This window comes from Solanum lycopersicum, chromosome 8, assembly GCF_036512215.1.
Source record: "Solanum lycopersicum chromosome 8, SLM_r2.1".
NCBI classification, from domain to species: Eukaryota; Viridiplantae; Streptophyta; class Magnoliopsida; order Solanales; family Solanaceae; genus Solanum; species Solanum lycopersicum.
Window position 1 is genome coordinate 66261938 of NC_090807.1, and position 26487 is coordinate 66288424.

The 26487-nt window shown below is 34.0% G+C and overlaps 6 protein-coding genes and 1 non-coding gene across 7 annotated transcripts; 3 read left to right on the forward strand and 4 right to left on the reverse strand.

Annotated features, from left to right (window-relative positions):
• Positions 1-250: 250 nt before the first annotated feature.
• Positions 251-3963, reverse strand: LOC101260846 (glutathione S-transferase T1). The gene is made up of 7 exons (XM_004245566.5): positions 3649-3963; positions 3126-3199; positions 2953-3013; positions 2205-2258; positions 1944-2023; positions 1214-1419; positions 251-835 (listed from the first exon to the last, which is right to left on the reverse strand). The coding sequence occupies exons 1-7, from the start codon at positions 3711-3713 to the stop codon at positions 623-625; spliced, it is 753 nt and encodes a 250-aa protein (XP_004245614.1). The 5' UTR covers positions 3714-3963; the 3' UTR covers positions 251-622.
• An 834-nt stretch (positions 3964-4797) lies between these two features.
• On the forward strand, positions 4798-8978 carry LOC101260558 (phosphopantothenoylcysteine decarboxylase). Its single transcript, XM_004245565.5, has 4 exons — positions 4798-4973; positions 5121-5195; positions 7870-8216; positions 8496-8978. The coding sequence occupies exons 3-4, from the start codon at positions 7890-7892 to the stop codon at positions 8787-8789; spliced, it is 621 nt and encodes a 206-aa protein (XP_004245613.1). The 5' UTR covers positions 4798-4973; positions 5121-5195; positions 7870-7889; the 3' UTR covers positions 8790-8978.
• A 578-nt stretch (positions 8979-9556) lies between these two features.
• TRNAG-GCC (transfer RNA glycine (anticodon GCC)) lies at positions 9557-9627 on the reverse strand. The gene has a single exon. It is a non-coding gene; the product is annotated as a tRNA-Gly (tRNA).
• A 533-nt stretch (positions 9628-10160) lies between these two features.
• LOC101261440 (probable xyloglucan galactosyltransferase GT20) lies at positions 10161-12617 on the forward strand. The gene has a single exon (XM_010327109.4). The coding sequence runs from the start codon at positions 10210-10212 to the stop codon at positions 12355-12357; it is 2148 nt and encodes a 715-aa protein (XP_010325411.2). The 5' UTR covers positions 10161-10209; the 3' UTR covers positions 12358-12617.
• A 956-nt stretch (positions 12618-13573) lies between these two features.
• On the forward strand, positions 13574-16478 carry GPXle-1 (glutathione peroxidase). Its single transcript, NM_001247638.2, has 6 exons — positions 13574-13804; positions 14773-14849; positions 15531-15592; positions 15742-15860; positions 15975-16142; positions 16243-16478. The coding sequence occupies exons 1-6, from the start codon at positions 13754-13756 to the stop codon at positions 16273-16275; spliced, it is 510 nt and encodes a 169-aa protein (NP_001234567.2). The 5' UTR covers positions 13574-13753; the 3' UTR covers positions 16276-16478.
• Positions 16479-16750: 272 nt separating this feature from the next.
• LOC101261144 (putative ripening-related protein 1) lies at positions 16751-17119 on the reverse strand. The gene has a single exon (XM_004246067.3). It carries the CDS (start codon positions 17117-17119, stop codon positions 16751-16753), a length of 369 nt encoding a protein of 122 aa, XP_004246115.3.
• Positions 17120-17719: 600 nt separating this feature from the next.
• On the reverse strand, positions 17720-23286 carry LOC101260253 (AT-hook motif nuclear-localized protein 5). Its single transcript, XM_004245564.5, has 5 exons — positions 21567-23286; positions 20813-20880; positions 20127-20258; positions 18281-18442; positions 17720-18205 (listed from the first exon to the last, which is right to left on the reverse strand). Exons 1-5 carry the CDS (start codon positions 22024-22026, stop codon positions 18023-18025), a joined length of 1005 nt encoding a protein of 334 aa, XP_004245612.1. The 5' UTR covers positions 22027-23286; the 3' UTR covers positions 17720-18022.
• Positions 23287-26487: the final 3201 nt, after the last annotated feature.

Below are 26487 nucleotides of genomic sequence, written 5' to 3' on the forward strand. Positions count from 1 at the left end.
CTAATAATTTTTTTTATTTTAATAATTATGATCATCAAGTTAACTTGTGTGGACCTCAATAAATTTCATGAAATACCTATTGCCTTCCATCAACATACTATCGAATAAACTTGTCTATCAAAACTTGAACAGATGGGACCTGAGACCGCATATTTTAATTTTATTGACCACGAAATTGCACCCTTTAATATGCTCGTGGATAATGATATAACACTAGCAAATTACCTTGACCAAATTGTCATCACAAGAATCAGAAGAGGAAACACTATATTGTAATACCATAGGCAATAACAGATCTGTTGCCAAGATTAAGGAACACTCAGCTTGTCTTGTTACATATTCGGTGCACTTATTTTATGAATACAAATACAGCAACAGACCCAGTGTGAAGTCTGGAGAAGGTAGTAGAATGAACGCGGATCTTACCCCGTCTTGTTTGAGGTAGAGAGGTTGTTTATGACAGACTCTCATTTCAAGAAAAACGTTTTTAGAATTGAAAAAAGTAGTAGGAAAGCTCGGACTAGAAATCTCTTCCTGATCAGCTTCAAATAGACAGTGTAGAAGAAACAATCATCCGCGATGCTTCAAGCATAATGCAGCGTCTGGTTTCCTAACTCCTGTGTCACATATTCGACTGCAGGACAGGTTTTCTGCCCGATTGAGTAATTTTACTTCCTAAAGTATTTCTTTGCTTCTGCACCTTCTCCTTATAACCAGCGAGGGTTGATTGTACTTCCTCGAAATGAGGTGCCATGGCATTCTTCGTATCATCAAGCCACTTCAGAACTCTCTTGAATGGGCCTAATATCCGCTCACGATCCTTCTCATCCAGAATCTAAATTCAGCAAGAAAAAATGGTTTTCTATAAGAACTCAGAATTAACTGCATTCAGTTGATGGACGGAAAATTATCGTTCTTTCATCAGCTATACTAGTAATGACTATACAGAAGCAAATGACCGGCTGACTGAAACTACATATACAGGACGGCTGAATGAAACCACATATACAGGATGATTACTATGGGTATTATTATTCAACTTCAGTGGAAGTTTATACAAGCTGATGGAGAGAAAAGCAACATTTTGATACAGTTCTGAATTGAGCCAACCTTGTTCCAAATAATGTCCGAAGCAATAGATAATTATGCTTTGAATCAAAAGATAGTAAAGCAACAGCAAAAAAGAAAAGAAAAAAAGGGAAAGTCTCTTAACCTCAAGTTGCATAATCTCACACGCTAAGCTAAGATCTGCAATTGAAGGTTGGTCACTCCCAAGCAAAAAACGTCCTTTTTTCTGGAGCCAAACAGACTCGATCGTTGCAAGACATGCTATAAACATCTTCTCAGTTCTTGCTGCTGCTTTTGTATTTAAAGGCAACCCAACAGTAGGAGCAAGAACAGAATAAAAGGTATATGAACCTGAAACAGAAACGTTCTTGAGGGAAGTGTTGGAAATAGCTAAACGGAGAGGCATATCAACAAGTAGTAATCACAGAATGCTGCGGAATAAATCACGTTTATCTCAAGTGTTATTAGTCATCGACTCATCATCATAACTGGAAAAAACATCACCATCATAATCGACCAGACTTGCAACTAAAGTTTTGACAAAGGTCAATTGTTTCAATTACAAGAAACAGAAGTACTAAAGACTAAAGACAGTAAGAAACTCGCAGACTTGCAGCAAAGAGTCTTGATTTAGGTAGTCACCAGAATCTTAATAAAGAGCATTATAGCATGCCTGCTGCTCTTCTTTTGAAAAGATCATACAAACAAATTTTCCTGGTTAATCTCATTTTAGGATAAAAATTTAACTCGGATGCAGACTTAACCTTAACAATTTTGTTGTCCAAGTTCTCCCAAGATTCACCATTAAATTAACTCAAGCAAGATATCAAATTCCAACTGGAAACTAAAGTAATCACAATCTCTGATATAAGCACCTGGACCGCGAGGGAAGTTAGTACGATGCCAATCCAACACAGATTCAACCTTTGCTCTTTTGTATAAGTCAGCTGGATACCTTCAATAGGACGGTGTAAGAAACAAGAGATGTTAAGTGCAGAAAAGATGATTCATAATGCCTATTGTCGGGTACCCATTGTCAAGCACAAGAGATTTAAAGTGTACTCATTGTCATTTCCATGATTAAAAAGAACATCAATTCAGGTATATACTGAAAGACTCAAACTTGCTGAACTTACCAATGATCTGCAATTCGTGGAAATGCACAAGCCAGGTATTTAAGAATTGCATGACTGCAAACACATAAAGTTAGTTAACGAACATTTACATGTTATCCAAGTCATACATTACTCTATCTGAAACTCAGCAAAAGATCAAAAGAAAAAGGCCCAGCCTCATATCACCGCGAGAAAAATATGGGAAAAGGGTTAAATTTGACCTAGAACTATGCGAAAACTGTGTGAAATAGAACATATTTGCCCTCCCGTTAATAGTTAGGTCAATTAGGCCCTCACCATTACATGGCATCACCGGGTGGTAAGCTTCTGGCATTTGAAAATAAGGGCAATTTTAGCCCATTTTAGTAACGGCCAGAGCATATTTGACCCCAACTATTAACGGAGGGAAAATCTGTTTCATTACGCATAGTTTTAGGACAAATTCAACCCTTCGCCCAAAAGTTATTTGACATACTTGTCTCCATGGGCATTGTCTATGGTAGTTTCTTGTACCCCATGGGGCAAATCTGTTTCATTACCCATAGGTTTAGTGCTTCATTACGCTAGCACACTACATATAAGCTTTATTAATATTCTCCACTTACCACTGAGTATTTTGCCTTTATAATACATATATACAAGTGATCACATAAAATGATAAAGACATTGACAACGCTTTCAAGATATAACGGTATCAGTATTTTCGAATTAAGCTTAAGATGAATGCAATATGGGAAAATGCCAACTTTTCAGTTGAAGCTCAAATTACCTTTCGGAAAGCTTAAATCTTCCATCCATTATAGCTGGTATTTGCCGGATGGGATTAATTTCTGAAGACGAACACAAAGGAAACTATTGAAATTATGTGGAAAATTAAGAAACAAATAACAAATCAACCCCTTTCTTAGTTGGAAAAGTATTGTTTATTAAAAAAACACAAACCTCGATATTCAGGAGACAATTGCTGGCGTTTGGAGAGATCTATATGAACTTCCTCAAAGTCTATCCCATTTAACCTGTTGGGAAAATAATCATTATAACTCCATTTTGAGCTTCAAAACTACAAACAATATCAAGAAAAACTTCCTCGCCATTGTTAAAGGAGGACAAAAGTCTCACATCGATGGATAATGAAATGGGTAGACTTCTTATAACGCTTGGGCAATACTCCTCTTTTTTAGCTAACTTTTGGGACGTAAGTTAGGCCTAACACCTAATTTTACGTGATAACATAGTTATGAGGTAGGTGTTAAAGAATGACAAAAGGACAATAGTCCTACGTCAATGGTTAATGAGATAGGGCAAAACTTGGCAATTCTCCTCCTCAAATGCAAGTTAATTAGTAAGAAAACAACTTATTCTGCAACAAAACATATTCATACTAAAAACTTTAAATTGAAAGATTTAAGTATAAAGCTCCAATTTGAGCTTCAAAACTAATTCTAACAAACAAAAAATTGCTTACTTGCAGAAGATTATAACTTCACGACAAGCTTGAGACATACGATCTACGTATAATTTGAGCGTCATCTCTATAATCTCCCACTGTGCTTCAACTTTCGATTTTCTTATTTTGGATTTAGACACAGTCAACTGAAGGGATAATCACTTATAAATTTACGTTTTTAGGTAGAAGTGTTTACTTTTCCCTCAAATCCAACCCACCTAACTTTTCTTTTTTCGCAATCTTCGTCTTAAAAGTGAGTGTTGTTTATTATCCGAGCAATAAGAGATGGATCGAGTTTCGTTATACTAAAATAGTGTTTTTATTTGGAAAATTAGATAATTACAATTACTTTTGAGATTTTTATCTAAATAAGAGTAGGGATGACAAATTATGTCGAAAATATTTTTTTGTGAAATATTATGATACAAACCTTATTGATACTTGCTTTGCTCATTCGTTCGAAAATTATATATAATAGTAAACTATTAATTTAAATTAAATGCTATAAATATAGTTTGATTTAATTGTAACTCATAACAAAATGTTGTTATTTCGCCTTTCTCCAGGTAAATTTCGCTTGTCACCTCTCGTTCTCTCCCTCGCCTCTCTCATTTTTATACAAATATATTGTATAAAATACGTTTGCGTTTTGTATAAAGCGAGAGAAAATTGTATATATATGTATATTTTTGTTCCCCTCTTCCAAATCTCACTCGTCATTCTACCAGATCTCACTCATCATTCTCCCAGATCTCGCTCGTCAGTTTATCCCTCGCCTCTCTCAATTATACAAATAGAATTGTATATATTGTGTTTTTGTTTGTATAAAGCGAGAAAAAATTGTATAAACATATGCAAATACATGTGTCTTCGTCCTATGCACTTATAATTATACAATACAAATATCTTCATGTCTAATTCTCTTTTACCTTTCTCTCTTTATACAAACACAATTTATACAATTTTATATGCGTATATAGAAATAGAAATAGATTATATGCAACTATTTTCTATTATATATGTATAAAAATATATATATATTTATATTTGTTATAAAGTGCAATTATATAAACTATAGTTATAACATACAAATATAATTTTTGTGTTTGCTATACGTGAAAGTTAGTTTTGTTTCATTCAAAGAGTAGAGTCCATAGGTTGGTTGTTGGGTTAAGCCCAAGTTGTTTTTGGGCCATAAAGCCCTTTTATAAGGAAAAGATATTAAAGTCCTTTTTTTTTTTTCCACTTTGTTCATCCCGCCCTTTGAAAGACTACAATTGATCGGCGCCGGACTTTGATCACCGTCGGCGTTTCTAAGCCGTTGCCGGACTATGCCGGAGCAAGTGAGTTTCAAAAGACTTCAGCCGAATTCATCGAAAACCTTTTGTTTTCCCCTTAATATTTTACTTTTTTACTTTCTCCACATACTGTTTTCATTTTATTTATTTTTTGCAATTCATGTGTATTGATATTGATTATCTCTGTTACAGATCTCAATCAAGTGAGCTAACCACTCTGTGTTTCAACTTCTGGTTATAAATTTTTTAAAGCCTTTGCTCCGTTAGGTAAAGTTTCTGCTCAGTGTCTTACTCTTTACTTTTTTAGCTTTTCAATTTTGCATTTTTTTTAATCTCGTGTAATTGCTTAGTTTAATTATGCAATAGTGTGCCTCATGCAGAATAAATTTTTTCATGATATTGTTGACCTCCCAAAATAATTCAGTTATAAATGCTTTGTTGTAGAGCTCATGTTTTTCGCATCCCAAAGCAAAATCTCAGTATTTTAAGGCAATTTTCTTCAATTCTAAGACAAACCCAGTTCAATTCTGTGTTTAATCTTCCTGTTTCATCTGTCTCAAAGCCGATCCGAACAGTTTTACCCAATTCTTTGGTTACCTCTTAAGGGTTTTGAGTTGTGGGGTTTAAGATCAGATCATACCATGGCTAGTCAATCCAGCAATCCTTAATCTGTTTATGATTTCACTGTCAAGGTTAGAACCTTTGCTTATTTTGATTTGGGTTTTTTTCTAAATTGTTCAATTTTGCTTATTTTGACTGATCGGTTTAGAAAGAATGTTGTTTTTGTTTGTTTTATTAGTGTTTGGGGTTTGGAAATTGAGTTATGTGGTGTGGTTTTTATCAACTTTTGGGTTAGTGGGTGATTGAAATTTGGTTTATATTGGTTATGAATCAGTAACATAAGCAAAGAATGTGAAAGATCATTCATTTTTTGTTTTCTTTTGTGTTAAAGGTTGCTCATTTATCTATGCTTTTGTTTAGTTTCTTGGTTACCTCATGAGTTTGAGCCTTGGAAACACGGTAAGGCTGCGTACGATAGGCTCTTGTGGTACGGCCCTTCGCCCCTTCCCGAGCTGGAGCATAGTGCATTGGCTTGCCTTTTGTTTTTTGCAATTAGAGATTTGGGGCTTTAAGTTCTGAGGAGTTATTTTCAACTTATTAGCCCTTGCTTTATTGGTTTGTATAGATTTGGAATGACAAGATAGTGTAAAATATGGTCTTTTCTATTCACTTCATCTTTTGAGGTAAAGAGAGATGCATCTGCTGTGTAGGTAGCTAGGTTAACTTGTTACATGAATTTGGTTGATCTAGACAAGCATCTGTATTGCAAACACTTTCCAACCATTTAAGTGTTATAGTGCAAATGATTTTGATTTACCAGAGAGGGAAAAAAAAAAAGATAAGCAGAGGGATGTGTGTGAGCTTGTGATATATGGTACCAAATTGGTGCTTGAAGCAAACTAAGGCTAGTTGCTGCATTTATCATCTAAACTTGGGGCTTGTTTTGTTTCTTTGGACTTGCTTCACAATCATAACTATTTGGACTTAACTCACCCTAGGTGTGGCCAAATCAATGCTTAGCTGAATTTCTCAAAACCAATTTTAGTCCTCATCTTCACAGACATCAAAAACAGTTGGCCACCAGCTAATTAGCTGATGTAGATACACAGATTTGAACTTTGACTTGCTTCATGACATGTTCACCTGAACTTTTAGTTGGTCCTTAATTCGGTTAAATTGGTTTTGCTGGTCTTTCATTTTGCTGAACTAGCTTTCAGCTCGAGTAAACTGACCTCAACTCGGCATATCTTTTTTTTTTTTGCCTAGCTTAAAATAAGCTACTTGTTCTTGTAGAGGACTAGTTGTTGACAGAGTCATTGACCGTAACAACCTTTCATTAGATTTGATGGAACTTTGTAGTTCTGCTTCCATCATGGTAATTCTAGATTTCTCACATTTGAAGGTGAGTTTCAAACTTGTCTTGAGGCTCATGGATTGGATCCAAGTACCACCATCAGTTTCTTTCTCAAGTGTTGTGGGCTTGTCAAATTAGTCAATTTCTTTAACTGCTATTTGGGATGAATTACTTATTTCCACCTTAAATCAATTCAATATTGAATATGAACAGTCAATAGAAATACCTAATTGTTGATAAATTAGGGTTTTTGTAAGAGAAAATAAGATGGGTAGTGAATTGTTGATAAAGTTGGAATATTTTGGTATTCCTATAGACTGTTCATATTCAATATTGAATTGATTTTGAGGTGGAAATAGGTAATTCATCCCAACTAGTTGTTAAAGAAATTGATTAATTTGGCAAGCCCATAACACTTGAGAAAGAAACTGATGGTGGTTACTTGGATCCAATCCATGAGCCTCAAGACAAGTTTGAAACTCACCTTCAAATGTGAGAAATCCAGAATTACCATGATGGAAGCAGAACTACAAAATTCCATCAAATCTAAGGAAGGTTGTTAAGGTCAATGAATCTGTCAAAATCTAGTCCTCTACAAGAACAAGTAGCTTATTTTACCCTAGGCAAAAAAAAAAAGATGCCGAGTTGAGGTCACTTTACTCGAGCTGAAGGCTAGTTCAGCAGAATGAAAGACCAGCAAACCGAATTAAGGACCAATTAACCAGTTCAAGTGAACATGTCAGTAAGCAAGTCAAAGTTCAAATCCGTGTATCTACATCAGCTAACCAGCTGGTGGCCAATTTTTTTTGATGTCTATGAAGATGAGGGCTAAATGAGAAATTAAGATAAGCATTGATTTGGTCACACCTAGGGTGAGTTAAGTCCAAAGAGATGATTGTGAAGCAAGTTACCTGAGGGCAGATCTCTTAATTATTTACTGTTGTTGTTCCCCTTAGTTGCACGCATGTACAATTACTTCTATCTTTCTCTTAGTGCAGTTAAAGAATCCTTTTATATGTATCACAGGTTAGGTAGATACGGATCCTATGACTTCAGAGATGGAACCAGTTCAGATTAATGGTGCACCTAGGAGACCTCGTATTCTGCTGGCAGCAAGTGGAAGTGTGGCTTCAATTAAGTTTGCTAATCTATGTCGTTGTTTTTCTGAATGGGCAGAAGTTAAAGCAGTTGCAACGAAACCTTCTCTTCATTTCATAGACAAAGCTTCGCTTCCGGAAGATGTCATTCTTTATACTGATGAGGAGGAATGGTCCACTTGGAAGAAGATTGGTGATAGTGTGCTACACATTGAGCTCCGCAGATGGGCTGATATTATGGTTATTGCCCCTTTGTCAGCAAACACACTTGGGAAGGTGATGCATCATTCCATGTTTTATTACTGAAATTTTATTTTATGATAACTCTCATTCTGCCTCAAAAACACAATTTATTCCCTTATCCTGTACTAATTGATCTTTATGAAATGGACTATCAACAATGTTAAACATACTAATTGAACATGTCCATGCTAGAAGATTAACGTTAAGAATGACACCAATTCAATTCCTTACATCATTAAGAAAAAGTTTGTAGTATTACTTATATTGCGATCTACTTTGCAATTAAGCTGATATATGTCTTATGTACTGTAGATTGCAGGTGGACTATGTGATAACTTGTTAACCTGCATCGTACGAGCATGGGACTACAATAAACCCCTTTTTGTGGCACCAGCCATGAATACATTGATGTGGAATAATCCATTCACAGAACGACACCTTATGGTAATTGATGAGCTTGGAATCTCTCTCATACCACCAGTTTCAAAAAGACTAGCATGTGGAGATTATGGAAATGGCGCTATGGCTGAACCTTCTCTCATCTACTCAACTGTAAGACTCTTCTATGAGTCACGGTCACAATCAGGTGGCATCAACTTGGCTTGATTCGCAGATCATTAAATTTTATTCATCGGTTTGTACAAGTGGTAGAAATTGTTGAAATTCAGGACCTGGAACAGTGTTACTTAGCATACACCAGTTGTGTTTATTTTTCTCCTAAATTCTTCACCTCTTTAACTTGTGTCATGTTTGTATCCAAGCGGTAACTTTCAATCAAGTTTCATGTTCATTGTAGTCGATTGGCTCTGAATATTATGCAACTCTATATAGTAACTGCTACTAATTATGTATATGATCATGATCATGAACAAATAAATGTGTGATGGGAGAATTGATGTAGCTGTTTTTGGGTCACTGTATCAATGTACTTTTGTGTTTGTGTCTCTCTCTGTTAACAGAGAATAGGGGAAATCATGGCGGAAACTCCCATTGTGGCACTAGAGAAGTTGGTTATAAGGCAGATCAAGGATTTAAAGGACTACGTAAGTTAGAGTTAGCAAATTTATACCAAACAAGTTGGAGTCTGTTTTAAGAATCCTTAATGGCCAAGTTGGAGTCTGTTTTAAGAATCCTTAATGGCCATGTTTTACTATCTAAGCTCAATTCATATCATCGTCCTAGCAAAAGGAAAAAGAGACTATGTTTTACTATCTAAAGGAAAAAGAGACTATGTTTTACTATCTAAGCTCAATTCATATCATCATCGTGGAAAAAGGAAAACAAGAGAGAGAGCTCAGACATTTCATCCTAAATCAGATGTCTGTGACGACCCAATCGTTCACGTACCGTGCAAGTAAACGTCATTGCTCGTATGCACCAGCCGGGAATCGAACCCGGGTCTGTACCGTGGCAGGGTACTATTCTACCACTAGACCACTGGTGCTACATGTCAGAGCAACTATGTAATGGTTTATAGCATTTGTTAATCAATATCCACTTTGGGGGAATGTTGTATTTGTCTTATTTATTGCTAGCAAATTGTGTGGATATTTGGAAAAATCATAAAACTAGTCAATTCATGAACAATCATCACTTAACAAAATATACCATAAATTTACCCATTAGGACATGCTCTCACCTAGACACACGATTTATGTCTGGAATCCTCCGTGTAAACTCAATTAAAATTATTATAGCCCGAAGTCTATGCATCTTTTATCTGATCGATCACACTAATAGCTTCAATAGTTCATTTCATGTATGTATATAGTCATAACAACTCTTCAAATCCTATTCAATAATGCCACTGAAACAAAATTATTTCAACTTGTTTCTCTTTTTCTTTTTTGAGGACAATCATGTCATTTCATGTCTATGTCTTTTATGTCAAACTCTATTCTTTATCACCTAGTATTTTTTTTTAATGAATCAGCACGTCAAGAACAGATTTCATGGATATAATGTTCAGAGTTTTGTAAACAAAATTTGCTAATTACTAGTTAAATAATATGAACAATACATAAGAATGAATACATTGACTTTTTATTTGTTAATTCCTTCTAATACATGCAAGTACAATGTAACATATAAACGTGCCTGCAAATATTATGACATTTTTTTTTTCATCTTAGTACGTGCTACCATGTTATGGCACTACAAAAAATATATAGAAAAGAAGATGAAGATCAAGAAAATTTTATTGTTAGCCATCAAAATGGCATTTTCTATTTCAAAGAAAAAAGCTAAGATAAACAAAAAAGTTGAATTGCATAAAGAAGAAAGTTATTTTTTTTCTTCTTTTATAGCTAAATTTTTGTTTAGAATTCCATCTATAGTCCTTGTCTTGATTCTTATCTTCTTATGGTCTTCTTCTACTACTATTATTTCTGGTAAAGTAGTGCATGTTTGCATCTCATCTCGTAAACTCAATGATCTTTATTGCATTTCTGCTGGCACTGAACCTCATTTTGATACCGCGGTTTCTTCTCTCAATGGTACTTCTCCTTCTGTTTTTGTAGATCAGAAAGATATCGCGTCAAGAGAATCTACTCTTCAAGACACTGGAGTAGCAGTAGGCGATGAAAGTTTCACATCAAATGTGGTTGATGGTTCAGTACAAAATTATAGTCCTCTTGACATCCCAACTCCGCATGTCAATGATAGTTCCACCTCAAATGTTGTTGATGTTTCTAGTCCTCTTGACATCCCAATTCCGCGTGTCAATGATAGTTTCACATCAATTGATACTGTGTCAAATGTTGTTGATGTTTCACTACAAAAATCTAGTCCTCTTGACATAGCTATTCCGCGTGTGAATGATAGTTCCACATCCATTCCAAGTGCAAAACAAGAAAGTGCAACATTTGTTGATTCATTTGCAGGAAACAGAAGTGTTTCTTTCAGAAACAAAATGGTTGATGAGGAACTAGTGATCGCTTATAATGACGTGGAGGATCAATTGCAGGTGCATCGTTCATGGGCAGCAACGAGCAATACTAATGCAACGTGTGATGGCAGGGGAATTTATGTGTATGATTTACCAACAAAGTTCAACAAAGACTTGGTAGCTCAATGTGCAGATATAAATCCTTGGGTTAACCTCTGCAAGTACTTCAGCAACGATGCAATGGGCGAACCAATACAGAATCTTGGCAAAGGGTGGTACCAGACACATCAGTATTCACTAGAACTGATATTTCATTCGCGTGTTCTGAATCATCCTTGCAGAGTTCACAATGCAGATGAAGCAAAACTGTTTTATGTGCCTTTTTATGGTGGACTTGATGTCTTAAGATGGCATTTCAAGAATGTATCGAACGATGTCAAGGACTCGTTGGGAGTTGAACTTGTAAGATGGTTAGAGTCACAGAAACATTGGTTTCAAAAATCAGGTAATGATCATGTCTTTGTTTTAGGTAAAATTTCATGGGACTTCAGAAGATATAGTGATACCATTTGGGGGAGTAGGTTCTTGGAACTAGACGAAATGCAGAATCCGGTTAAACTCTTGATTGAACGACAACCATGGCAAGTTAACGACATAGGAATACCACATCCAACCTATTTCCATCCACAATCAGACAATGACATAATCGCGTGGCAGGACAGAATCATCAAGTCAAATCGAAAACACCTAGTGTCCTTTGCTGGTGCAGCAAGGCCTGATGCACCAGAAAACATAAGGTCAATCTTGATCAACCAATGCACATCAACCACAGATCAAGAATGTAGATTCTTGAACTGCAATTCAGGTAGCTGCAATCAGCCCGAGTCGATTATACAACTCTTCATGGAATCTGAATTCTGTTTGCAGCCTCCAGGGGACAGTCCAACAAGAAAATCAGTTTTCGATTCGTTGATATCAGGTTGTATACCTGTAATCTTTGATCCCTTTACAGCATACTATCAATATTCATGGCATTTACCACAAGACCATAACAAGTACTCAGTTTTCATAGATCAAGAAGATGTGAGAAAAATGAAAGTCAATGTTGTGGAGAGGCTAATGCAAATTCCAACAAAAGAAAAAGAGAAAATGAGAAGTTACATAGTATATGAGTTGTTACCTGGATTAGTATATGGGGATCCAAATTCTAAGTTGGAGAAATTTCAAGATGCATTTTCAATAACTATAAACAATTTGTTTCAAAGATTGAACAAATTGGAATTATGACATTATTGACTTGTTATACGTATCATACTTTTTGTATTAGGAAAAAAAGTTCATTTTACGTGGTCATCACTTTCTGCATTTCTTGACGTCATATTAAAAACGGTCCTAACTCAATCCCTTTCTTCATAGAGTTGTGTATTGTAAGTCATCTGAACTTGCTCAGAGCGAGTCTTTCAAAGAGACAAGTTAAGTTGGTGAGTTGTATGATGAACAACTGTAACTATCTTCGGTTATTAAAAAAAAGGCTCAACTGTTAGTTAGTTCCGTCCATCCTTAATTTCTATATATAATCTTTTGCCATGTAATTATTTTATGGACAACTTAGTCATGTTAACTATTAGAATATTTTATCATCACACATATAAACTATTTATTATCAATTTCAGTGATTCAACCTAAACACATAGTTATTATTTATAAAATCAATATCCTAATTTCATTCTAGTTTCTAATAATCTCTCTCTCAATTGTTGAAATGAAATGAATTTTGGACACAATATAAATATATGATTCTATCCATAGTCTGAACAAGTGGAAAAAGAAGACTTTTATCTTTAGTGCCTTAAATGTTCTTTTGTTGGAATTTTCTATAATTTTTCTAGAAGATTTATCCATTAAGTTACAAACAAACCACAACTTTGACTTGTAGATAAAAACAATTAGACAAGTAGACCCTACATGCACAATTTTATAATATGATTTCATATACATTTGTTCATAGCATATGCCTTCACATCATTGCTTACGTGACTAAAATAAATAAATCAAACCATCTAGTCTTAGACAAATTAAACAAAAAAAATTTGTGATCATCGAAAATTTCGTTAAAAATATTTATAAGTTTACTTAATGTATAAAAACATAGGATATGATATTTACTTTTAATTATTCGTAAAAATAACATCAAAGACATATAGATTTCATCGCCAATCATAACCTCATGCATGATGTTATGATTGGCGACTCATCCTCGAGAGAAATAAAATGAATTATCATATTATTTGCGCGATTGTAAAAATAATAATTAAAAAAATATCATATAAAAGTTGACAATGTGTTTGCCTTATATTGTGCCACGTGTCACTTTGCTTTCATGCCACGTGTAAAAGCGTGTTCCATATCAAAATACAGAACACATACGCTGTTCATGATATTATTGACCTTCTTAAAAAAAAATCAGCTATAAATGCTTTGTTCTACAGCTCGCGTTCTTCTCATCCCAAAGCAAAATCTCAGTATTTTAAGGCGATTTTCTTCGATTCTAAGACAAACCCAGTTCAATTCTGTGTTTAATCTTCCTGTTTCGTCTTTCTCTAAGCCGATCCGAACAGTTTTACCCAATTCTTTGGTTACCTCTAAGGGTTTTGAGTTGTGGGGTTTAAGATCAGATCATACCATGGCTAGTCAATCAAGCAACCCTCAATCTGTTTATGATTTCACTGTCAAGGTTAGGACTTTTGCTTATTTTGATTTGGGGTTTTCCTGAAATGTTCAATTTTGCTTATTTTGACTGATTGGTTTAGAAAGAATGTTGTTTTTGTTTGTTTTGTTAGTGTTTGGGGTTAGGAAGTTGAGTTATGTGGTGTGGTTTTTATCATTTTTTGGGTTCGTGGGCGGTTAAAATTTGGTTTTATATTGGGTATGAATCAGTAACATAAGCAATGAATGTGAAAGATTATTTATTTTTGTTTTCTTTTGTGTTAAAGGTTGCTCATTTATTAATGCTGTTGTTTAGTTTTTTTGGTTTATGGTCGTACCTTATGAGTGTGAGCCTTAGAAACACGGTAAGGCTGCTTGCAATAGACTCTTGTGGCTTGGCCCTTCCCTGAGCTGGAGCTTAGTGCATTGGCTTGCTTTTTTGTCTTTTGCAATTAGAGATTTGGGGCTTTAAGTTATGAGGAGTTGTTTTCAACTTATTAGCTCTTGCTTTATTGGTTTATATAGATTTGGAATGACAAGATAAGCATACAGTGCGAAATTTCAGTCTTCTTTGTTCACTTCTATCTTTAGGGTGTGAAGAGAGATGCCTCTGCTGTGTAGTTAGCTGGGTTTAACTTGTTACATGAATGTGGTTGATCTACACAAGCATCTTGTATTGCATACACTTTCCAACCATCTAAGTGCTATTAGTATAGATGATTTTGACTTATCAGAAAGGAAAATAAAAGATGAGCAGAGGTGTGAGATTGTGATATATGGTATAAACTTGGTGCTAGCAAGAAACTAAGGCTTGTTGTTGCATTATTATCTAAACTTGGGGCTTGTTTTTGTTTCTTTATTGTCAAAAAGTTTTGTTTTAGGTCTGTTTTGATATTTTCAATATAGTATGTTGAGAGTAGTTCTTTTTTGGGACTATACAGTTTGAATAACCTGAATAAAATCTTGGATAATTGAAGTTCTTTTTATTCTTTATAGGATGCTAAGGGCAAGGACGTTGATCTCAGTATTTACAAGGGAAAAGTCCTTATCATTGTCAATGTTGCATCACAGTGGTATGTATTAGTTTCGTAGTTATTTTATTCATTATATGTTTGAAGCCTCTTCACAATATTTTGGATTTCAATAGGAACTTTCGATGAGAGAAATGATCTGATCGCTAGTTTTTGCTCCTTGTAATTAAGTGAAATTTTCATGTGTTGCTCTCGATAGAATTGACTCAAAGTAAAGAAGTATTAAACTTGAACCTTATGCTACATCAGATAGGGCATTCCTCCCCGTGATGAGAATACTATGCATTGTGATAATAACTGAATTTACGAGATATTTAGTGAAGTTTTCAGGTGTTGTCCTCCATAGAATTGACTGGAAGTAAAAAAGTATTAAAATTGAACCTTATCTTACACTGGATAGGGCGTTCCTCCTTGTGATGAAAATACTATGCATTTTTATAAAAACTGAATCTACGAGAAATTGAACATGACATTATTTTACTCGAGCCCTGACTAAACATTCTTACTATGCTTGGTCCACTACTCAACAAACGTGTTCTTAGTACCACTAATGACAAGTGATTGTGCATATCCAGATAAGATGTCTTTTTCATTTCGGTATAATTTGATTTCATTGTGTTTACTGTGAAAGGTTTGAGCAGTTACTTGTTGTATTTATGATATCATTCTTTGATCTTGTTACATTTGCTTATGACTGTTAACTGATTCCATTTTCTGATGCAGTGGCCTGACTAATTCGAACTACACTGACATGACGGAGTTATACAAGAAGTACAAGGATCAAGGTTTGTCCAATTCTCCCGAACCAACTGTGCCCTCGATTCTCCAGCAATGGAGGCGTTCGCCCTGACATATTTCTGCAAAGAGAACTTAAATAAAATGGATGTTTATATCTAATTTAGCTTGTTAATTATATGTTCTTCCTGTTACACAGGTTTGGAGATTCTGGCCTTCCCTTGCAACCAGTTTGGTGGACAGGAGCCTGGAAACATTGAAGATATCCAGCAAATGGTCTGCACTCGCTTCAAGGCTGAGTACCCCATATTTGACAAGGTAGAAATAACACGAAGCATTCTTCTCTTCTAGTCATCTACACTACAGCTGAAACTGAGAATAAATGAGGCAAGCTGTATGTACTGACATCTTCGTGTGTTTTGTGTGGTCTAGGTTGACGTGAATGGTGATAATGCTGCTCCATTATATAGGTTTCTGAAATCAAGCAAAGGTGGGTTCTTTGGAGATGGTATCAAGTGGAACTTCTCCAAATTCCTCATTGACAAAGAAGGACATGTCGTTGATCGCTACTCTCCAACCACTTCTCCAGCTAGCATGGAGGTAAGAATCCAGTGTCCTGTCCTATGATAAGCTTCTTCACTCAAAAAATTGTTCACTGACGATATAGCTAATAATACTCGAACTCTTTGTATTCCTGCAGAAGGATATCAAGAAACTCTTGGGTGTTGCTTAAGCTCTAGAGTCTGGACTCGGCGGTGCTGTCTCTGCATTTTGTGCTAGAAATAATGAACATATCATTGCGAATAAGCTATGTTTGATGTAATTTTCTTCTTGTTTTAGTTCCTACAGATGTTTGCTACTTTGTACAATTTCAATATACTGATCAATATTTCTATTTACAAGTATTATCAAGTTTTTTCCAACTTTTGGTAAAAAGATTGCTAGTAAAGATAAATAACACTTCATCATTTCAAACAGTTGTGCATATACACAAATCTCAGGGAACCAAGAGAAGTAGCAAGTAGTATTATTGAATTTATATTTTACACTGTTGTGTTTTATTTAAAAGATAATGACAGGTAACTGTTCTTATTAGATTTCATTGGATATGTTGTTATTAGATTTCATTGGATATGTTGTATCGAAATGAAAGCCAAGGATGAAGACTGTATATATAAATCCTTGCATCTAGTATCACGAAAACTGAATTAGTCAGACCAGTGAACTTCGAGCCATCCCCAGTCCTCCTTTGGAACACCTAGATTTTTCCACACAGCCTCAGAAGCATCAACAATGTTGCTTTTACATCCTCTACTTGTGTCACATTCATCAACAACCATAGCTTTTGTACTCTTTCCATTTGCATAAATTGTAATTTTATCAAAACATCTTTTCCCTTTATTGTACCATCTAGTTGATAAAGCCACTATTGGAACTGAATTATGGTAATATTTAGCACTACATTCTGATGGTCCACCTCCATCACCACCTTTTGAAAAATCATTAATTGTTAAAATTGCCTTCATATGACCATTGTGCTTTTGAGCTTCAACAATCAATATGTTATTAAACACCATGCAAATAAGGATCAACAAAGCAACAACATACCCTAAAATTGTTTCTTTCATGTTTTTTTCAATTTTTCTTGATGTTTTGAGTTGATAGAATTGGTTTGCTATTTATAGAAGAATTTGCCATCTAAGTAGAGTTGGTAATGTTTATCCAAACCATTGAACATAACGGAGTAAAAGTAATAAAGTAACATCACAAGAAAAATAACAATGTGGAGAGGAATTAAAATAGACTAGGGTAGTTTTGGTTTTATTAGATAATAAAACTTATTTTCAGTGTTGTATGTGTAAAATAAATTGCAACTCTGTTATTTGTGTTGTGGATGTGACATTTTTTTTAAAATTTTACTTGTTTAAATACTCTTATCTGAAGAGATTAGTTTTTCTAAAATAATCTTTCTACCTTCACGAGATTGGAATAAAGATCTGCGTGTGCTGTTTTTGTACCCTTTACTTGTGGAACTACATCAGTATATTGTTGTTATTACAAAGGGGGTGATATCATCGATGTGCAAGTGACAGACTAGCATTACTAGTAGTCTGACACGATCCACTGAGATTCAGTCCATTCTACCAAAAATAAAAAAGAGAATTAGCTTCAGAACATGGAGGCAAAAGGGGGGAACTCATGTTTGGCCTGTTGATTTGTCCCAAAAATAAAAAATATTCCAAGTTACAACAGAAGAGACCAAAAGCACTTCTAAGGAAACAATAATTTTTACTTGTAACAACCATATCATTCTTACCACTAAACAGTACCTACAAGGAGAATTTTGTTACCAAAGTTAGCATAATCCTTCATCTACTAATTGGCAGACAGTTAAGTCGTTGAGCTTGATCACCTGACGCGTTTCATTTACAATAGCACATATATACAAACTCCTCAAATATGCATTCCAGCGAATTGTGTCATCCACGCGTAAGATCAATCTCGGTCTGGGAATTTCTCACATCTGCTCGGGAACTTGGAGGCCAGACACTCCGACCAGACCCTGGTGTAGATGACTTTTCAGCAGACTCCTGCTCGTCTCTAGTGCTACTTTCTGGTTTGCTCTTTCCCTTTGGATCATAGACAAAGCTGCATACGACTACCTGTGGCAAATATTATTCATTTGCTTGTTACACCAGAAAACAGAAGACAAATATCTGATCTACAAGCCAGAGTACCTGAACAGGGCTGGCTGCTATAAGTCTACCCCCTATAGCACCTCCAATTACATGGCCATCAGGACTACAAACTGAAATACTTATACCACCAGTGCGAGTGCGTGGGCCACCAGTTTCAGCAACCAAGTAAGAACCAGACAGAGATAGTATCTCGAAACGGCCCTGCATAGAATGGGAAACATGTACTTCTCATGATACATGTGGAAACTTTTTTACTATAATGAAAAGAGAATTGGCGAGGCAAGTTACCCTTAATTGGGGAATGCTATAATATGTACATGTTAATTAGTAAAAATCAAACAATTTATTGGAGGTTAAGGTTCTCGAGTCATGGGTAGTCCATTAGTTTTATTTCTTTGAGAAGGTAATAAATTTAGTATACAAGTACTCCATTAAATTAACAAGCCTTGGTATATGATTATTATATTGACTAATATGTTGAACAAGTTGCTAAAATTGTTATATTTGCAGCATCAAATGTTTATATCTCATCGTCATATCCATGTTTTTTTAGTTCTCCATTAAAAAATAAAAATGTTTCGCTCCGATCTAGAAATCATAGTTCTTGTTCCTGTAAGTAGAACTTTAACCACATTGTAACAAAGAGAAATAAACAATCTTGAAAGGACTATATGGATAATGGATCTTATACTATCATTTTAAGTGGAATTTGATGCAGCACAGATTCTAATTGTGTTCTTCTAAGGCATACCAACGGATCATTATGCATAGATCATTGAACACATAACAAGTTCTTTTTTCGGTTTCCAAGAGACAAGTCTGATACACACAAGACGACAACAAAAATACCTAGTGTGGTCCCACAAGTGGGACCTAGGGAGGGTAGGAGGTACACAGACCTTGGTCCCACCTTTGATAAACACAAGTCGTCGTAAAATAATTATAAGCATCACCTGAATTTGTTCTATTGAATTGTTACACAACCTATATCGTTCTTAAAACAGCTGAAAGGTCCTGGACCCCAATCACAACAATTTTGTGTTTTGTTTGAGACAAGCGTACGAAAATTTCTCTAAAATGAAGTGTGTTGTGAACCATCAGGTCAGATTCAAATCCCAATGGAGACAAAAACATAAGGTGATTTCTTCCCAACTATCCTAGCCTCCGTGGACAAAGGAGTAACCTGATGCTGGTGGGAGGTGGCAATTAGTTGAGGTGACACAAGCTGGCCAAAACCACGGTTATAAAAAAAATGTCTCTACCAATTGCAAATTGTCAGTCACAAATCACGACCAGAGATCATTAGCCTGATACTCTGAGAGAACCATCGGTTAATGACTATTAAAATTGCAGGGAATCTCTGATATCTCCTAATCACATATCAACAGTCAGAAATTTTCAGAAGAAGCTTAAAGCTCCTAAGTAACACCTACAAAGCAAAGAGCCCTATCCACCTCCTTTTTCTCTTTACTACTCCTAAAATAAAACCCACTATGCAATTATAAGGTGGGGAAGTTGCAACGCTCCTAGTAAAGTTAACTTCCAAAAAGGAAGAATAAGGAGGCAATAATATAAAGCTAGTCGACAGAGAAACTATGTCTCACTATCTCAGCATTTAAAATGTAAGTATGCAGAGCATCTTCAACGGTTACAACAGGTTTTGATCAAGGCACATGCAACATTTTATTTACTACTATTTTTTAAATTTCAAATATCTCACCTACTGATATCTATCAGCTCTTCACTTTCCCATAATCTTGATAAGGATCTCTAAGGGTGAATACTTTAAATAAAATCCCAGTCTAAGATCGTTCCATTACTTTCTAACTGGAATTATCAGCTCTTCAAGTCTAAGTAAATCACAAAATATCAAATGAAGTCTAACCTCATAAGCAACAGTGGCACCAGAATTGGCAGGGGGGCGTAATGTTATAGCTGAAACTGCACCATTAGCTGATAAGATACATAAAGCCCTAGGCCTCTGCTGTGCAAATGCCAACAATTTTTCCGCAACATCCTGCAAAACTTAAGGAGAGTATCTAAGTGAATTTCGCATCAAGCAAAACAATATACAGGTTACAAAAGTTGATGAGATAGAGTGTTAAGCATATGGTTTAAGATGGAACATCAGTCAAATCACATTTTTCCACATCTAAATTAGCTCTTCCCTCTGGAATAACATGTGGGAGAACCTTCCCAACGATGTTCTGTTTTGGTTACGAAAAATTCTTCTTAGCTTGTTTGCATCACCTCCACTATGTTCACCCATAGGAATGAGTCAGAAAAAAAAACACAGAGCATTTACTTCAATTCTGTTTATCACATAACAAAAATATCATATCAACATCACGGTTTGGTTCCGTTTCATCCATGTGCCAAATTTATTGTGAGAAAGATTTCTTACATTCAGATCCGAAAAAGGGGAACGTGGTAAAATACTTCAGTCATATGCTAAAGACAATCATTTGTCCACTTTCTCCAAAAAAAAAAAAGATCTTGCATACAATGTTACTCGATTTTATCAATGAAAGGAAAAGACTATATACATAAAAAATATGTTGAAAGCAATACCTCTCCTACACCAATGTGTATAACATGAGGAGTGAAAGCCAGTCCAGCCGAACTACTCATCCATTCACCTGCAGCAAGCAATTTAATCTTCAGAAACTACAATAAAACAAATAGGATATTTTGTGAGTTACAAACTCCAATTGTGAGATAAATTAGACAACGTGATTGGAAATATTAGAGAGAACTTCCCCACCTACCCTAACACCTCCCTCCTCCCTACCAGGAGTTGATGGGGCCTAATCTTGGGAAGGGGAAGTTCTATATTATTATTATGTGATATGCAGCCATCAACACGATGCCGAGTTTAACACATCCAAGCAATTCAAGCAAATCATTCTGTTATGCCACATTAGAACAAGTTTTACTAACAAAATAAGAGCAAGTGAATCTGCACGAAAAATAGTTTAATTTGCATAAAGTTATCTTCTCTCTTCTAAATGCTAACAAGATTCAGACTGACAGGCAACACTGTTTAAGCATACTTAGACAGGACCAAGAACTCAAAACTAGTGAAGCACATTAACAAGAACACCGGCCACCTGCTAAAAATGTAAAGTGAATGCCATATACCGCCTCATAAATGCAGCATCAACATAATAGTGAGTATAACAAAGAAATCGAAAAACACTAAGATTAGTTAGCCAACAATATAAAAACACTACCAAGCAAGATAGTATGAGACAACAAACACCATTCAAGTAACACATTGATGTAATTCAATAAAACCACTCATGTTCAAATCATCATAACTCACCAACAGAAGCTAATTGTTGCTTCCACCCACTTCCAGGAGGCCGGCCCCTGATACGCTTTGGCCCGGGGGTAATGGACCCACTTGGAGGGTTACTAGACAAAGGGGACAATGCTAAAGACATGTTGGTCCCATCAGGACCATATTTCCTAGGCCTACCTCTCTTCTTTTTCACTGGATCACTACCAGGTGAAACACTAGAAGCCATACTAATGTTAACCCCATGACCAAAATTGGATGATGAGTTCTCAACTTGGTATCCTGAGTTCACATTACCACTACTACTCCCCATATTGGATTGAACTGCAATGTTAGCATTTGTAAGAGACTTGTAACCAGATGGAGTAGATACCCCTGAAGGTGTCCCAGACCCACTACCTACATTAGAACCAGAACCACTAATCCCTCTGTTAAGATAGTAAGCTGCAGAACCAGATAGTGCCATCCCTTCCCTTATATCCATGCATTTACTCACTAAAATATTAAACTCCAGTAGAGAAAAAAACTGAGTCTTGATCCTTCTATTTACTAAAAAGATGGTATCTTTTTATGTAGTTCAATCAACCAATTCAAAATGGAACATAAAGTACAAACAATAACATAAAACCCAACAACAAAAGTAGAAGAAAAACTGAGTCTTGATTCTACTATTGTACTAAAGGTGATAACTTTTTTGAAGTTCAATCAACCAATTCAAAATGGAACACAAAACCCAACAACAGAAATCTAATCAAACCATGAAAAAGATTCAACTTTTCTTAAAATCCTCAGAAGGGTTTAAGATGGGTTTTTCAGTAAGTTCATTAACAAGCTAAAAACTAGAAAAAAAAATGAAATCTTGAAAATACATAAAGATTGAATTTTGAACCAACAGAAGTTCTAAAGATCACACATTTAACCTTTGCTTTGACAAATGCCAAGGATTTATAGTACAAAAACACCACCAAGATAGTAATTTTAAGTGAAAAAGTAAGCAAAAAACTGTATGAAACAGGAAAAGTGAAAAGAAAAAAAATGAAAACCCTAGATTTGAAAAGAGAGAAGAGGTGATGAAGTGAGTTTTTTGGAAAAAGAGGAAGAGAGGAGAAGGGTAAAAGACAAAAGCAAGTATGAAATAGTAGTAGAAAATTTTCAGCTTTTGAATTAAAGTAAGGAGAAGACAACTTTCTTTCACAGAAGTAGAATAAATATTTATTTTTATTTTTATTTTTTTTAGGGGTTTGGCAAAAGCCAAAAAGGGTTTAAGAAGTCATGTTTGGAGTTTGGTGGAAAGGAGCTTCTTTGATTTTTCACATTATGAAAAATATTTTTTTTTTTTGAAAATTTTGAAGTCGAAACTTGAAAGTTAAAATTTTTATCAAAATTTAGTTTAAAAAATATTTGAGAATTTGTGAACAAAATGTTATATCATACAATATTTCTTATTACAAAATTTTTCATTCTCGGCTTTATGTTTTGTCGAAACATAACAGTACTATTCTTTCTGTCTATCTTTACTTGTTATTCTTTAAGAAATAGTGATTAGAGAGATAATTTTACTTTATCGTATATATTAGTTATAAGTCGTTTAAATATTGAAAAAGAATTAACAGTCAAGGTAAAATAGATACAAAATGAAGTATTATTGGACATTACAAAATAGTATAATAGACAAGTAAAGATATAAGGAGAAAGTGTTATTTATCGACATATATTACGATGAGATAATTGAGATTCCACCACTCTTGATTCAAAAGTCTTTGAATTTAACTCTTTAAGATTGGAAAAAACATGTTAGGAGTGTGTCGAAACTTCCAACCGAGGTCATCTCGACAAAAGTGAATCACACGCCGAAATTCTATTTCGAATCAAATTTCACAAGAGGGCTTAGGATCTGCATTGAAAGGTCCTTCTAGACCAAACTCGAAGTTTCAAACCTAACGAAATCGTCAGAATTACATCTTGAGGTCGTCTTCCTGGAATTTTAATAGAAATTGATCATTCAGACTTCAGAAGTAATGAAATACAAGAATTTAAAACGAAAGTCCAACAAATCAAAAATAATTTGAGATCGCTACAAATAGTATCAAACAAAATCATTTTCATTTATACCCTAATTTTTTAAAATGGTTTCCTCTACTATTCAACCTTTCAAATTAGTGACCTTCTTTAATAATTTTTTTATTTTTTGAGTTTTTCTTTTAAGGGGTGATTGGAGGACAGTTGGTGCACCTAAAAGTACCAAAAAATTGTCTCTGTCATCTTACTATTATTAGCATATCTTTATTTATTTATTTTTATAGGAAAAACATTACTGAGAGAGAAAGAGAAAATCTTTTTGCCATTTTCTTTGAATTTTCTCTCTCTTAATTAAATTCAAGGCCTGTTATGTACTCTCTGATGAATTTATTGATACTTTTTGGACATTAAATAAAGAGATAACATAGTGATTTAAAATAGAATAGGAGAGAGAGAAAGACAAATAGTCAAACTTCTTTGAATGAAAGCACAAACATATAGTCAAATAAAGGAGGGAAAATTAAATTTTAGTGAAAGGAATATGTAAAAATTCAAAATTATACTTTATGCCCCTCATATTTCCATCAAATGATATATTTATACAGGTTATTTATGGAGTTTTAAAAAATAAAAAGAAATTAAATATTAATAAATTTATAAAAAGAAGATGTTATTTAAAAATCATTCTTTTTTTAAAAAATAAATAATAAAAATGTTGTAAAAAGTTAAAAAGTGTTTTTAATGAAACTATGGGGTTTGGTTAAGTCCTTTTAGTAGCTTTGATTATTAAATATTTGTTGTTGTTATCATTAGTTTTTTTAAATTTATTTATTTATGGTATGTCTGTTTTATAATTATATTTGATTTTATTAAATTTTATATCCCCACGAGTTAGTAATAAGAGACTACATAAAGCGTTAGTTTTTGGCTAAGCTTATTGAAGAAAATGAAATAATTTTTAGAAGTTGCATTACTTGTTTTCTAAAAGTTAAAAATTGTTAAATATATTAAAAATTACATTTGAAAATAAAACTTGTATTTTGATATAAATATAATGCCAATATACTTCAATATTTTTAAGGGAAATGTTTATGAGAAAGATGAAATAAATTAGCTATGACACGTGATTTTAAATTAAGAATACATAAGTTGACGGTTTAAAAAGTAAATTTCACGCTTGATTTAATATTTTCTAGAATAAGGCAAGGTATTTCCCTCTTCTTTTTTTTAATCAAAACACTTTCAATAGAAAAATGATGAACATTCTTATTTAACGTAAAATTAATGTCTACCTTAAATTAAAAAGTTATTTTTTTTCTCTTATTTGTCGATCTTCCTTCTGATGAAAGTTGGAGCACATTTGCACATTTTTAAGTGACAAATTATATGCATAAGTAAAAGAATTTATCTTCAAGATTATCAATTCAACTATATTAAGTCAATTTAGTTTAGTAATTGTTTGACAAATCAGATAGTAGATATAAATCGCATAACATAAGTCTAATTCGATGAATTTGATTTGAAAAATTAATATTTGACTTTCCTCATGAGATACTACTTGCTACACCAGCTTAATCATTTTATAAGTTACAAAAAAAAAAATTACATAGCATTTATGAAAAAGTCGTTATATCACATTATAAATCGTTATGACTGTCACCTACACCAACCTCGAGAATCAACATTTAACATTCTAACTCATGCAATATCTAAATAAATCTAGACAAAAATTATAAAAGCACAACAATATAACTCCAAGTCTTTAAATTAAATAAAACAGTAGCGAATGTCTAAACAAAACATTTCGAAAAATTCGAAAGTTACAATACTAAAACATTTAACTGATAAATGAAAGATAGTTTCAATATTTGAAAGAAAGACATCACAATGAAAATGATTTTGCAGCAGCATGGATTGAAGTACCTCATCCTCTCACAATCTGCAAGAAAAATATATGTTAAGAGTACACAATATTTATATTGATAGACACATCATATATTATAACCACATAATCATCAGCCTAAAGTACACATTGATCAAATCACACACTATAAATAAGTGCCAACATTTATATTTTCACAAGTGTTTAACCTTTTTTCATTGTGATGTCTTTCTTTCATACAATGAAACTATCTACTCCCTCTGTCTCATTTTATGTGGCAAAATTTGATCTGACACGGAGTTTAAAAAGTAATGTAGACTTTGAAAAATTAACTCATTTTTCTCTCTTCTCATAAATTTATTAGTATATTATCTTAAGAACCAAGTGGGATCATTAAGGATAAAATCGATATTGTACCTTTAAATACTTACTATATAAAAAAAAACGTGACATTCTTTTTGAGACCGATAAAAAGGGTATGAAAATGTCTTACCAATATTGAGTTAGTCCTCCACTGGGGACATGTTTTGGATCTCCTGGATTTTGAGTGTTTCATCATTAACTTCAATTCTAGACTTTGTTTTCATGTCGGATTGTGAATCAGTGCATGAATTTTTTGGGCGTAAACTAACAAGTGTCTCTTCATAAGCATCAATATCAGGACGACGACTACGACGAAGACCACGAAGACGAATCGATAGCGCCACATCATCTTGAACATCAAAGATAAACAAGTTGAAATAATTGACACAAGGAGATAAAGATAAGGGAGATAAACATAATATTGTAACACTATAACAAATCAAAGCTTGTTTTATGAAATCAAATCTATAGGAATGTCTCTGAAATTATGTTAATGAATGCAGATTGGAAGCATGAAGAAGAAGAAGTATATTCAAGTATTCTGGAAGATTCCCAGAACTGAAAGCTACAGGAAAATTGAAAAACAGAACTAACTACATTTCTCTACCTTCCAATCTATATATATACATACATATATAAAGAATATAATAATAACTTTAACTAACTCCTAACTAATTTATT

Bases quoted from the DNA above. Each gene is read 5' to 3' on its own strand.
- LOC101260846 (XM_004245566.5), bottom strand. From the start codon at position 3,713: ATGACGCTCAAATTATACGTAGATCGTATGTCTCAAGCTTGTCGTGAA. The intron at 3,200-3,648 runs GTAAGCAATTTT...TTTTCCCAACAG, and splicing joins GAAGTTATAATCTTCTGCAA to GTTAAATGGGATAGACTTTG. The intron at 2,259-2,952 runs GTAATTTGAGCT...ATGTGTTTGCAG, and splicing joins AGATTTAAGCTTTCCGAAAG to TCATGCAATTCTTAAATACC.
- LOC101260558 (XM_004245565.5), top strand. From the start codon at position 7,890: ATGACTTCAGAGATGGAACCAGTTCAGATTAATGGTGCACCTAGGAGA. The intron at 8,217-8,495 runs GTGATGCATCAT...TATGTACTGTAG, and splicing joins CAGCAAACACACTTGGGAAG to ATTGCAGGTGGACTATGTGA.
- LOC101261440 (XM_010327109.4), top strand. From the start codon at position 10,210: ATGAATACATTGACTTTTTATTTGTTAATTCCTTCTAATACATGCAAG.
- GPXle-1 (NM_001247638.2), top strand. From the start codon at position 13,754: ATGGCTAGTCAATCAAGCAACCCTCAATCTGTTTATGATTTCACTGTC. The intron at 14,850-15,530 runs GTATGTATTAGT...TTTCTGATGCAG, and splicing joins GTCAATGTTGCATCACAGTG to TGGCCTGACTAATTCGAACT. The intron at 15,593-15,741 runs GTTTGTCCAATT...CCTGTTACACAG, and splicing joins CAAGAAGTACAAGGATCAAG to GTTTGGAGATTCTGGCCTTC.
- LOC101261144 (XM_004246067.3), bottom strand. From the start codon at position 17,119: ATGGTGTTTAATAACATATTGATTGTTGAAGCTCAAAAGCACAATGGT.
- LOC101260253 (XM_004245564.5), bottom strand. From the start codon at position 22,026: ATGGATATAAGGGAAGGGATGGCACTATCTGGTTCTGCAGCTTACTAT. The intron at 20,259-20,812 runs GTATTGCTTTCA...TAAGTTTTGCAG, and splicing joins TACACATTGGTGTAGGAGAG to GATGTTGCGGAAAAATTGTT. The intron at 18,206-18,280 runs GTACTCTGGCTT...TATTTGCCACAG, and splicing joins TAGCAGCCAGCCCTGTTCAG to GTAGTCGTATGCAGCTTTGT.